The 13166-nt window shown below is 41.6% G+C and overlaps 1 protein-coding gene across 5 annotated transcripts; it reads left to right on the plus strand.

The window, feature by feature from the left end:
* Positions 1-8435: 8435 nt before the first annotated feature.
* LOC114548214 (uncharacterized) lies at positions 8436-12880 on the plus strand. Of its 5 annotated transcripts, none has more exons than XM_028568024.1 (11): positions 8436-8748; positions 9520-9697; positions 9849-10105; positions 10209-10482; positions 10563-10740; positions 10842-10918; positions 11039-11219; positions 11328-11576; positions 11755-11926; positions 12047-12195; positions 12449-12880. In XM_028568024.1, exons 3-11 carry the CDS (start codon positions 10101-10103, stop codon positions 12703-12705), a joined length of 1542 nt encoding a protein of 513 aa, XP_028423825.1. In that variant the 5' UTR covers positions 8436-8748; positions 9520-9697; positions 9849-10100; the 3' UTR covers positions 12706-12880. The 5 variants fall into 5 exon arrangements, with proteins under 5 accessions (XP_028423825.1, XP_028423828.1, XP_028423827.1 ...); XM_028568027.1 differs by having other exon boundaries at positions 10354-10482; XM_028568026.1 differs by having other exon boundaries at positions 12487-12576.
* The last annotated feature ends 286 nt before the right edge of the window (positions 12881-13166 follow it).

The following is a 13166-nucleotide window of genomic DNA, read 5'->3' on the forward strand; positions in this document are numbered from 1 at the left end:
TGGTCAAGGACCCTGGCGTCAAGTTTCAACGAAATAGGGGTACCCTTGACGTTATTTTTCGACGAGGGGGTCCGTCAGATAGACATTCATGTCATTCCCTCACCGTCGGATATCGACGAAAGAAAAATAAACGCCCCCCGCTCCTTAACTCGAAATCTGTGACAGTTATTGGTATTTTTAGCCCAATAACCACTGTTTTAATCAACATTATTCACAAGATAGTATCATGGTTTATATGTATTTCTTTTTATGTTATAATCCGGTATATTTCGGCCAGGGAAGCTGGATTGCTTTTTTGTTGATTTATATTTTTTAAACTATAATGCTACATCTATCAACATTTATTTAGATGTTATCATGGTATTCATTTCTTTACTTTAATAATATTATTTCGGTCTTATTACCGGTGAAATATTACAGTATATGCTGTAATACAGAACATTACGATATGATCCGAGCAGGAAGCATTCAAAGCCGATAGGCCTATCCCCCAATGCAATGCGGCCATTCATTTCAAAGAATCGGGCAGCGATCAGCTGGTCTTTAACGCCAGGATCGCTTCAATATACATATATACAGTCAGTGATTGTGTCACCAGCAACAACACGTTGCTCAGCTTTGTTCCAGTAAGTTATGAACCATAATAACGTTTAAACGAATCCGCGGAAAACTCCGGAAGTGACGTAGTACGTCCCGCTTGTAGCCATCCTAACCTTTGTAGCCTTTACTGAGACTACCTTTTCAAAATTAAGAAGGGACTACTTTTAAGAAGCATTTTCAGGAAATTAAAAGGATAAGCAGATTGTTACCGAGGTTTTTGTTCACTGAGTAAGATGTATATAGCTTTGTTTGGGTATGTATACATATACAACATTTGTATATATATGGCATTTTTGGCATACTTCTACCTCAGCACTACTGCACAAAGACAAAGCTCACACATCTTATTCAACCATTTCACAAGCTGAGAAAAGGGTCATGACATGGGTCAGAGCAGTGGTTCCCAACCTTTTTTCCTTGGTGCCCCCCTTTGAAACTGAAGTTGAGGTAACTCTCGAGATAGAGCTGGGTCAGAGGATATCAGAGGTCATAAATGATGAACCAATCCATCGGCTCTACTCCTATAGGCCCAATGGTGTTCATATGGACAACATGCACCTTTGGCTGGAAGGCCCGTGTTGAAAGTGTGTGTTATCATTTAGAGCAGACACCCACGGTGAATCAGATGGTTTATGTTATACAAGGCTGCATTACAGAGAATTTTATTAAGACTCTCATGAAGTTTGTGTAGAGGAATGGAAACCAGTCTCTCCAGGCAAGCACACAGAATATGGTCTGCTCTATCTTTATTCTCCATGCCAAGTATGAGCTCTTATCCTCTGGCAGAAGATATGGGTAGACTTAAAATGTCTAAACTATAAAAACATTGATGATGATATAGGCCTAATTTGGACCTACCTCAATTAAAACTTTAAATAATGTTGCTTGAGATTGAGGGTGTGCAATAGCTTCATGATATGAAGCATGGTTGTGTTGCTCTTGTCACTGTTTGTGAAAGATGAGCAATAGATTGTTGCTGTGTGATGTGCTTCAGTGTAGCCTATATCACTTTGTTCATGTTGTTTTTTATTTTAAGTATGTCAGCTGTATGATAAAACAATATATGTCAAGTGTTATGTTTGAAGCATTTGAACTCAAGGCAAATATCCCTCTGGGGACAATAAAGTATCTCCTGCTAAGTGGTCTCCATGATGTGTAAAGATTAAAACGTTGTTGTAGGACTATAGCAAACACATCGTTGGAAAGGTCTCAACCTGGAGAGGAACATATGTCAGTCTGAAGAGGATCCATTACTCCTGCTTTGAAATATTGACCTCTGAACATTGAACCCAGTACACGTATGAAGGCCTGTCATTTAGCAACAGAAGGTTCTACACACATAAAACCAGCTGTTATAGAAAGCTCTGGACCTCAGCTGTCATGTAGATATGGTCACCAAATTACTTACTGTAAACACTGTCAAATATGGTAATAAGCTATTTTCAACTATTTAACGATTTGATTTTTAAAATCTGATGACACTAGTGTGTTCTCCATCCCAAAAAGCCCCAGGGTGTATCCAAAATTATACACTGCCAACTTCTACTTATGAGAAAAATACCAATATACTTTAAAACTACAACTCCCATAAGAAACGCCACAGAAGCTGTTACAAAGCTTGAGCACTTGTAGTTCTTCCGGGGTGGGTGGGTGGACTCGTTCGGCTCCTCTTTCTGCTGTCTGCCGTGAAATGGCTTGATTCCATTTCCAGATTGAGGCTGCCCACCGGCCGGCCGAGCACACAATATATGAGACAAATACATGAAACTGTATTTTATTATTATAACTATCTTTATTGTTTAACTCCTCAAATACAACGTTAGAAAAAAACATCAATATTACGAAAATTATATATTTTTATCTTTGTATCCGCTGAGCGGGACGTACTACGTCACTTCCGGAGTTTTCCGCAGATTCGTTTAAACGTTATTATGGTTCATAACTTACTGGAACAAAACTGAGCAACGTGTTGTTGCTGGTGACACAATCACTGACTGTATATATGTATATTGAAGCGATCCTGGCGTTAAAGAACAGCTGATCGCTGCCCGATTTTTTGAAATGAATGGCCGCATTCCGATAGGCTGCTCGGATCATATCGTAATGTTCTGTATTAGCCTATACTGTAATATTTCACAGGTAATAAGACCGAAATAATATTATTAAAGTAAAGAAATGAATACAATGATAACATCTAAATAAATGTTGATAGATGTAGCATTATAGTTTAAAAAATATAAATCAACAAAAAAGCAATCCAGCTTCCCTGGCTGAAATATACCGAAATAATAACATAAAAAGAAATACATATAAACCATGATAATATCTCGTGAATAATGTTGATTAAAACAGCGGTTATTGGGCTAATAATACCGATAACTGTCACAGATTTCGAGTTAAGGGGCGGGGGGCGTGTTTTTTTCTTTCGTCGATATCCGACGGTGAGGGAATAACATGAATGTCTATCTGACGGACCCCCTCGTCGAAAAATAACGTCAAGGGTACCCCTATTTCGTTGAAACTTGACGCCAGGGTCCTTGACCATGCGTCATACATTTGACGAGTAGGGAGTGAGACTGTGTTGTTCAGAGGGCCATCATTGACTTCTTCTGGATGGGTCAGCACTGGGTTCGGGCAGCAGCTCTCTACCTGCCTGTAGCTGAAGGTGGCCAGGGGCTGGTGGATATCCAGTCTAAAATTGCCTCCTTTAGACTCCAAACTGCTCAAAGAATATTATACAACTGTGGCTCCAGCTGGCTAGATACAGCCCGACTGCTGCTGGGGAGAGCTGGGCGGTTGGGCTAAGACAAGCCCTCCTACCTTCCTCCTACAAACTGAGGATATGGACCTCAATGGGCTGACCTCTTTCTACAACTTTGTGCTGCAGACGTGGCAGATACTAAAATGTTCTCGTGATGCAAATGAAACTCCGGGAATGTGGCTGTTTGAGGAACCTTTGTTTTTCAACATCTTTTTAAATGAACACGCCAACTTATTGGGACTTTAGCTTATTCACCGTAACCCCCAGAGTAAGACGAGTCGAAAGATACCCTTCTCGTGTCCGTGCGTGCTGTAACGCTGTCTGACGGTTCCACCGGTAGCTTAGCCTAGCACAGACCCTGCAGGTAACTGGTTCCAACTAGCCTACTGCTCCGAATAAGTGACAAAATAACGCCAACATGTTCCTATTTACATGTTGTGATTTGTAGAGTCACGGCGTGTACAAAGAACAACATAACATGAGACACAGCCATCTTCTAACCGTAAAGAAACTGGGAATTATACTCTCAGAAGGGGAAGCTCAGGTACTTCTGCTACTTGGGCGGAGTGATTTGTTTTGCAGCAAGCCTTTCTGAGAATATAGTTCCCGGTTTGTTTAGGGTGAGAAGATGGCTGTGTCTCATGTTACGTTATTTTTTGTACAGACTGTGACTCTACAAATCACAACATGTAAATAGGAACATGTTGGCGTTATTTTGTCACTTATTTGGAGCAGTAGGATTGTTGGAACCAGTTACCTGCAGGTTCTGTGCTGGGCTGCTACCGGTGGAACAGTCAGACAGAGTTACAACACACAGAGATGAGAAGGGTATGTATGGACTTATCTAACTCTGGGGGATACAGTGAATAAGCTGTGGTGTACCAAACTGGGTCACCTTATGAAGATGACTGCCGCATCTGTTGATGTCCTGAGAGCGAGTAGCAACATCACCTCCATCAGGCTGATCAACAGGGTGGTGAATGAAGTTTTTGCTGCCCTATAGCAACCTCAGCGAACTGTGTTAAAAAATCGGACTCTGTGTGATGATTGGAATGAGGGGTGGGAGTTCAGTTTCCCTTCTCTGACCATCACCCTGAAGGGAAGGAAGCGCTTTATTCCACCTGCATAATGGTCCTGAACCTGCGGTCTTTGGCCGACCTGAAGGAGTTGAGGTGGACTGAGTATTTTGGTCCAGACATTTTCCACCAAAGGCAGTTTGCGTTCCCTGTACAAGCTGCCCATTGAAAAGAGGGCTATAACTACGAACAGATACAGAGCACACCTAGATCCAGAGCTAGGGGAGGGATGTATTTTTGGTTTTCAGGTGGAAACTCTAGCACATTTATTTGTTCAGTGTCCTCGGCTGTCCGACCTGCTAGAGCTTCTTAAAAGGTGGGTTCAGGGTTTTGGGGAGGTTTTTTCTTCGGAATTGTTCTTTTTTGGTCCAAAATACAGAAAGCAAAAAGAGACTGCTCACATTTTATTGAACTTTTTGTTTACGACTGCAAAGTTGGCCATCTAGCTAACACACAGGAACTGGGCTCATGGTACTGGTAGTGTAGAGCCAGTACCGGTTCTGGAAGGACTGGTCAAGGCCCGATTGAGGGTGCAACATTCCTACTACAAGATGATGGACAATTTGCTGGATTTCAGTCGTTTGTGGGCTGTAGGAGGGGTGTTATGCTCCGTGGGAGAGGATGGAGAGTTGGTAGTTAATTTTTTATTAAGAAAAGCACATATGTTTGATAGTTTTTATTTTTATTTTTATATTTTGTTCAGGTTTTTCTTTGTCTTTTTTTTTTACTTTGTTTTTTTTATTTCTTTGATTTCTCTGAAAATGGTCCAAAAAAGGGACTTTGAAAACCAAAAAAAACCTCTATCTGCTCTAGGTCTCCTTCCACACTCCTCCTTGGTGACTTCAATATCCATGTGGACTCCACCAGCTGCACACTAGCCACTGAACTTCTATCTCTATTAGACTGCCTTACCTTCACACAGCATTTCCAAGGTCCCACCCACACCAAAGGTACACGTTGGACCTTGTGCGCTCTACCGGCACTACACCACTCCATCTACAGTGCCTGGACCTTGCTGTCTCTGAGCATCCTGCTGTCCTCTTCACTATGCCCACCTCTCTCCCTAGGCAACGTACAGCATGTACTATTACATTCTGAAACATGAGATCAGTTAGCAGCCCTAACAAATGTGTTCGCCACCAACTTGACCTCCAAAATTGCTGTGACCACAGTGGATGCCATGGCAGCCCACTACAACCATTCTGTGTCTCAGCCTTGACTTTTTCGCCCCCCCTTAATGTTATGTCTCCCTCACCTGTTCAGCTCCTTGGTACACCGCCGAACTTCGCTCCATGAAGGCCTCTGGTTTTTGACTGGAGAGACTTTATAAACAAACTGACCTCACTGTCCACCTGGAGGCCTACAACGAATGTGAGTTCCTACAAAGAAACACCATTTTTATTGGCAACCAGCAAAACCACCACGGAATGCTGTTTTCAACTATTAACCGTCTACTCCACCCCATTGACACCCACCGACCTCCAGGTGACCCTGACTGCACCAAGTTCTTGGATTTCTTCCAGGCCAAAGTGGACCTTATTCATCAGCAACTCCTGGTGTGAGCCCCCTCCCCTTCTCCCCTTCTAATGCCAATCTGCCACAGGACATTGCTCCCTCCCCAGCTCATCTGGCTCAGCACTGCCTTCCCTCCTTCAGGCCTGTTGACGACCTTCCAGTGACCAAGATGGTCACCAAAGCAAAGGTTTCCACCTGCTCCCTGGACCCAATGCCTACAGCCCTGGTCAAAGCGTGTCTGTGTGTCCTATCATCGTGGATGTCATCAACTGCTCCTTGGAATCTGGCGTAGTAACCACCTACTACACTTACCTGGTTTCAGTAGTTCCTCTCACACAGGAAGCAATTTGTCACCATTGGCAAGTCCTGCTCCGACCCAGCTCTGGTCAACCAAGGCATGCACATCAAACCTCTGTGCTTGGACCCATCCTCTTCACCATCTACATGCTCCCCCTTGGTCAGATTATCTGGCAACATGGTCTCAGTTTCAACTCCTACGCCGATGATTCCCAGCTCTATATCAGCATCAAACCATCCACTCAGCTTCCCTCTCTCTCCCTTGTCAACTGTCTGCATGGCGTCAAAGCCTGTTTTGTTCTATTTCTTATTTGGTGGCTCAGTATGTGCTGCAGGAGACAATCAATTGTGTCAACCTGGGTAGACTACTGTCATAGATGATGTCACTGATGGGCTTACCTGAGCAAGTGAGCTCCATGATGGCGTAAGCGGAATCTGTCCAAAAAGTTTTGGATTAAAACACTCCTGAGGAGCAAACACACGTTTCCTGGGTTAAAGGTATTGAAATTATATTATATTATAGACGATTTTGTGAGATTTTGCGAGATTGTACCTCGTCTGGTAAATCCAGACAGCTAGCTTGACTATGTACTGTGGAATCTGAGTTTTCTGTTGCACGAGTAAAGCTACTTTCGAACGAGTACGTTTCACCAAAACAAGTTCCTTCCCGAGGCTATTTTTCAAAGGCACTGTCCCAAGACGATTGTGAATGGTTTAAAGAAATGCCAATAAACCAGAGCACGTTTTTCTCCCATCCCGGAATTTGGTGTGAACTAGCCAGACCCTCCGGCAGTGCTGTGGAGGTAGGTCTGGCAATGCGAGAATACCTCAGTGGTAACTACTAGGCCAACTAGGATTTTTGTATCCTGCTTGTTATAAATTTGCTCATTATCTTTTCCCCTTGTTTTTTTGTTCCTTCTAGCCCTGTCACACTCGTCTGCCATGCTCAGCATCATCTTTGTTATCCACTGTCCTCATTTGAATCCCTGCTTCACTCCTCACTCTGTTTGCATTGTGGGCTCTGTTCTGGTTTTAAGCATTTGCTTAACAGTTCCTTCTGCTCACATACTTCTCAATTTTTTCTTTCAACACAGATAAGTTCAAAAGTCTTATTTTTCTGAGACGATTTTTAACCCAGAATAAAAGTCTGTTTAGAAAATGCTTCCTTAAAGTGATGGTTCGGAGTAATTTCACCCTAGGGTCCTTTGCACCATGACCTCGAGCCAAACACTCCCCCAGAAGCTTTTTTCACCTGGGTCGAACATTGGGAGAGTTAGGGTAGAGTAGAGTTATCAGCCGAATAGCTTAGCGCAGGGGCTAATGGATCCAGTGATGTATCTCGTAAATGACCCCACTAATAATGCCTGAAATGATACCAAACTTCTACACTAGTACAAATAGGTTATGTACTCATAAAACGATGGATTGTAAAGTTTGTAAGTACACCAGAAGTGTATGTAAATCTATATATATATATATATATATACAGTACTTCAGAAATCTGCTGTGATTTATTTGAAAATGACGACTACTTACCAACACTAGAAAGTAAAGACAGGTACAGACAGTTTTATTTTTTAGGTTTGGGGTTTTTACTAAATAACTACAGGGTACATTTGTGTTTTACTTTACTTTTTAAGAACAGAATTCCAGGGAAAAGTGAGTGAGTAAGGGCGGGTTGGAATCTAATAGTCATATGTGCTGCTTGCTTTAGCTAGCCATTCACTGTGTCATACCACGAAACAGGGCCGTGGTTAATCTTCTATACTTTTTGAACTTTCAGATAACGTCAACGAAGGTATGAACTGAATATTGATCCATCCAGATTCTCTTCAAGTGCTTTGAATCAAATGATTGACGGCTGTTGAGGGCAATTAAGTGGACAGCAAACATGATGATCAGTGCGCTGTCATCTCCTTTAAAGAGGTGATATTATGCTTTTTGGCTTTTTCCCTTTCCTTAACTGTGTTGTATATGTTTTTTGGGCATGTAATAGGTTTAAAAAGTGAAAAAGCCCAAAGTCCACCCCAAAGGTAGTTTCCATCTCCAGCAGAAAACACTGTTCACAAACTGCTCCAAACAGCTCTATTCTAGTGAAGCCTTTTCTTCCGTGACGAGCTGACGTCAGCTCGTAACAGAAGTTATAAAGCTGCTAAGCTCCCCCCCCCCCACTAATTCAAGTTTGTTAGACCCAGAGCGGCTAGAGAGTTGAGAGTCTCGGTCATGTCCAGGAGACGCTGTATTCGTCAGTGCACGGGGAAATTTCCTCTTTTTCGTCTTCCAAAAGACGATGAATTTAAGAGTCAGTGGTTAAAATTTGTTTTTGGCACTATTCCCCAGGACTACAACCCCAACCTTATGTTGTGTTCTGTCCATTTTACGGAGGACTGCTTCCTGAACCTGCAACAGTTCAATTCAGGATTTTCAAACCGTTTAATTCTGAAAGACAGTGCAGTTCCGACTCTGTCTGGCCATCGTGGAGATTCAGAACCACAACCTGTAAGTACGCTAGCTATATTTTATAAACCTTTACCAAGTGTTCAAGTGGGCTGTTGAAGTGGGCAGGTTGTAGCTAAACTACAGCTAGCTAAAGCTGTAGCTAATGTTATATCCGGTGTGAAACTGTTTAGCTCATTTTGAACAGATTATTTTTTTAAATATGGCGATGGGTTGTGTATTTAAAGATGTGAAATATTGCTGTTGTGTGGATGTGCATTTATGAGTAACTTTTACCAGCTGCTATTACGGTGGCAGTGAAATGTAGCCTCGTTACAAAGTTAGCAGAAGCTAACTTTCTAGCTAGCTAGTGCTAACGTTTTGTGTTCAAACTGTTTTGTTGAAAGCTTTTGAACACAATTACGTAACACCGCATTAAAATCGGCTATCGCTTTTCAGTCAAAATATGTAGAACAGTGTACAAGTGTGCACGTGAAGGTATGTTTAGAACGTTAATGCTACTTTACAGGTTGATTGGTAAGGGCGCCGAAACCACTGTATGCCTCAGCTAATTTGGTAGTGTTGGCTAACGTTCTTTAAAGTGGTAAACCACACGTGCGTTTAAGTTGCTTTTGTTACGTGGAGACTGTTGTCCATAACCAACAGTATATTTTCTCCCTACTTACACAACCGGGGCTTTGACTAGCAAAAGGATGTCATGTGGTGTGTTAATTTGTTTATATGCTACTTGTGCTGTCTCCTGATTTCACAAGGGATAAGAACGTTAGCATTACAGATACTGACTCTTTTCATCTGATTACTGTCTTATTACAGAGTACATCACAGCAGCACCTCGAAACCCCACACCTTTCCACTACATTCCATGACATAGGATGCCAGACCGAACCACCACAAAATATGTCAGTGGGCATACAGTCCAGTGCTCCAAAAATGAGAACAGTCGGCACACAGCTATCCATGGGTATGCTGAGGGCTTCCATGAGAAGCAAAGGTAAATAACAAAAACATCACGTTTTTGCATTTTTAGTTCACATGCAGTACCTGTAAATGCCTTACTCTGCTGAAAACCCAATATATAATAAACATGAGGATTTCGTTATTGTAAAGAAAAATATTATTTACGTTTTTCCTTTTTTTCTTAGGCACCCAGGCAATAGTGCCCTGTGTTAGTGTTTACACTGAGACCACTTCAAGCTCCCCAGAATTCACCCAAGCTCCCCAGAATTCACCCCGATGTCTTCAACACCAATAAGACCCCAAGATTACAGACCTCGAAAGAGACCTCGTCTTGATTGGAGGAGGAGGAAGAGGGAGACACCTCAACAGAGTTGCAAGCTGAGCTGCAAGACTCAACATATATCCCTGGTGACTCTGTTCTAACGGACGAATCTGCCATGTCGTAAGTTCAATATTTGTATTACATTTCAGTATGACTTATCAGCAAAAACGTTAAACTTGGTAGGAAAGCTAAAGCAAGAATGTATTCTTTCTTTTTTTTTAAGGTCTGAGCCAGTGTCTACTTATAAGGATGATAAGTACATTGTTTTTGAAAGTTCCCTAAGGGAGCTTTTTCAAAGCTGTCCTGTATGCAAGAGGCAGTGTGACGTTCAGTGCCGAAAAATGGGAACGTATGTGTCATTCACACAGCTCTGCCCACACTGCAACTATTCAAGACAGTGGCAGAGTCAGCCTGTTGTAGGAAGTACCCCCGTCGGCAACCTACACCTGTCAGCGGCAACATATTTCACCGGTTCATCCTTCATCCAACTGGAAAAGGTATTGCTATAACTATTTAATATGAAGTGGCAATCACTGTACTGTTGTCACAAATGTACCAATTTTACATGTTTTCACAGATATGCAAGGCCATGAATCTTCAGATTTTCCAGTATGACACCTTCAGGAGGCATGCTAGGAGTTTTCTGGAGCCAGCCATAATCCACAAATGGAAGACGGATCAGCAACATCTTTTTCAAAAGTTACAACATGGAGGAAAGATTGGAGTCAGTGGAGATATGCGAGCTGACTCCCCGGGTAAGACAAAAGTCCAAAAAGTCTGTTCTTAAAAGCATGGTACTTAAACATTCAATTTGAGTTGCAAAGCCTTGACATGGTCTTTGTTATATAATCTCCAGGGCACTCAGCAAAGTATGGGAGCTACACACTCATGCACCTAGACAGTAACCGCATTATTGACCTTCAGCTTGTTCAGGTGGGTCCCATATTTTTTTTTTTTTTTTTTTTTTTTTTGCCTTGCAACATGATGATAGATGATTCTGTATAGCTTTCAATGTCTCATATTTATATCTATGCATTTTTGTCCCACCACCAGAGCAATGAAGTAGGTGGTAGTTACCACATGGAGAAGGAGGGCCTTAAACGCTGCCTGGATCTACTGGATTCAAACGGTTTGGTGGTGGACTACATTGTCACCAACCGTCATCCACAGATCCAGAAGTATCTGAGGGAGCGCAGCATCACCCACTTCTATGATGTGTGGCACTTTGAGAAAGGTACGTCTTCATCTTTATGTCAGTGTGGCTCATTAACATACATTGTGTTTAGTTATTCGTCAAAGAATGTCCTGAATATCAATTTATTGCATATGTACTTTCTGCAAGGTTTGTCAAAGAAACTTGACAAAGTAGCGCAAAACAAGGACTGCGGGGTGTTGAAGAAGTGGCTGCGTAGCATCAAAAGCCACGTCTACTGGAGTGCAACATCGTCAACATCAGGGCCAGAGAAGGTAGCCAAGTGGATGTCGATTGTCAACCACATCCAGAACGTGCACTTGCATGAAAACCCTCTTTTCCCTAAGTGCCAACATCCAGATCGAGTGTCAAGGGATCCAAGTAAATGGTTTCAACCAGGTATGTAAACAAAATGTGATTAAAAGAATTAAATTTAAAATGCAAAACCTTTTTTGCTTATAATATTAATAACAAAAACAATTTCACCCCAAATGCCCTTTATAATGAAATATTATTGCTGTATTTACTGTGTTAATGGGCTGCAATTTTAATAAAATGTTTTCTAATTTTATTTAAGGGTCAATGGCACTCTACAAAGTGGAAAAAATCATGCTCAATAAGAGAGTTGTCAAAGATGTGGAGAAGTTGAGCCACCACTACCAAACATCATCCCTGGAGGCTTTCCACAGTTTGATCCTTCGCTTCACACCCAAGAATGTGGTTTTCCCTTTCATGGGCATGCTTTGCTGGTGATACAACGAATACATTCAGTAACATTATACACCATAGCTACTGCCCAATGGCTTATATACTGTATATAAAATATCAAAATTGTTGTGTCACTTCAGTTTGTAATTGTATTTTTGTAGGTTGTACCTTGCAGCCATGCACTACAATGAAAATGCAGACCGCGAGCAAGCCACAACATCTGCAGGACAACCAGTATTCAAGGTTGTGTTTCCCAAGTCCAGGAAGGGGGAGGTGACTGCGAGGCCAGTAAAAACAGACCCTACATACAGTAAGTTTTAAACTACTTTTATTTATATAACAAATAATGTAACATCAATAGAGACACATTGAATATTTACAAGTAGTGTTAACTTTAGAAAAACATCTTTTGTAATTACAAATAGTGAAACTTGTGTGTGTGTGTGTGTGTGTATATATATATATATATATATATATATATATATATATATAATATATATAATATATATATGAAGAACTCTTCTTAAGCACTTCAGTGATTGTTTATATGCATTAATTCACAGAATATGTGGAAGAACTTATGAGGCTGGTTTTTGAGGAGGTGTTTGACGACCCAACGCCATTTGTTGAGGTGCTGAAACTGATCCCCATCCCCAAGGACCTGGCATCGGAACATGAGAGACCCTCAAAGGAGGAAGTGGTTGCCCGCCATCTGTCCCGCTTTGTTCAGGGGACAGTCGGAACCGCACATACTATGCACCCGGATCAAGAAACTGCAGGCGTATCCGGCGTACAACGCACGACGGGATTACCACCCTAACAGTCCTTCCCAAGTAGCCCCAGCACCAGGTGACAAAGCCAAGATAGGCAAGGTGCCTGTAGCGCCTGTATAGACAGGATTGGACAATAGTGAACATCACTCTTATTTATAGTGTATATTTGTATTTTTTTCCTATTATGTATATTAAGATTGTTCTATTTATATAAGCGTTTTAACATTTGATAAAAATAAAGACATTGTAATTGTGATTTCTTCATTAGGTCTTTGGTTTATTGGTAAAATAATTTTATGGGATAGTTAATTACATGTTTTAAAAACTTACTCTTTTTCTGTTCGACACCTCAAAGGTCCATAGTCTGCTTTGTATATAGTGTAGATGTTCCGCAGGGTGTAGTGGTTCAAACAGGTTGGCTCCAAGTCTGGATGGTAAACCATGCAGGGAGGTGGGACAGAAACCTGTTGCATGTGTGTAACAACCTAATAATAAAAATAAGTAACTC

The sequence above is a fragment of the Perca flavescens genome, chromosome 21 (genome assembly GCF_004354835.1).
Source record: "Perca flavescens isolate YP-PL-M2 chromosome 21, PFLA_1.0, whole genome shotgun sequence".
NCBI lineage: Eukaryota > Metazoa > Chordata > Actinopteri > Perciformes > Percidae > Perca > Perca flavescens.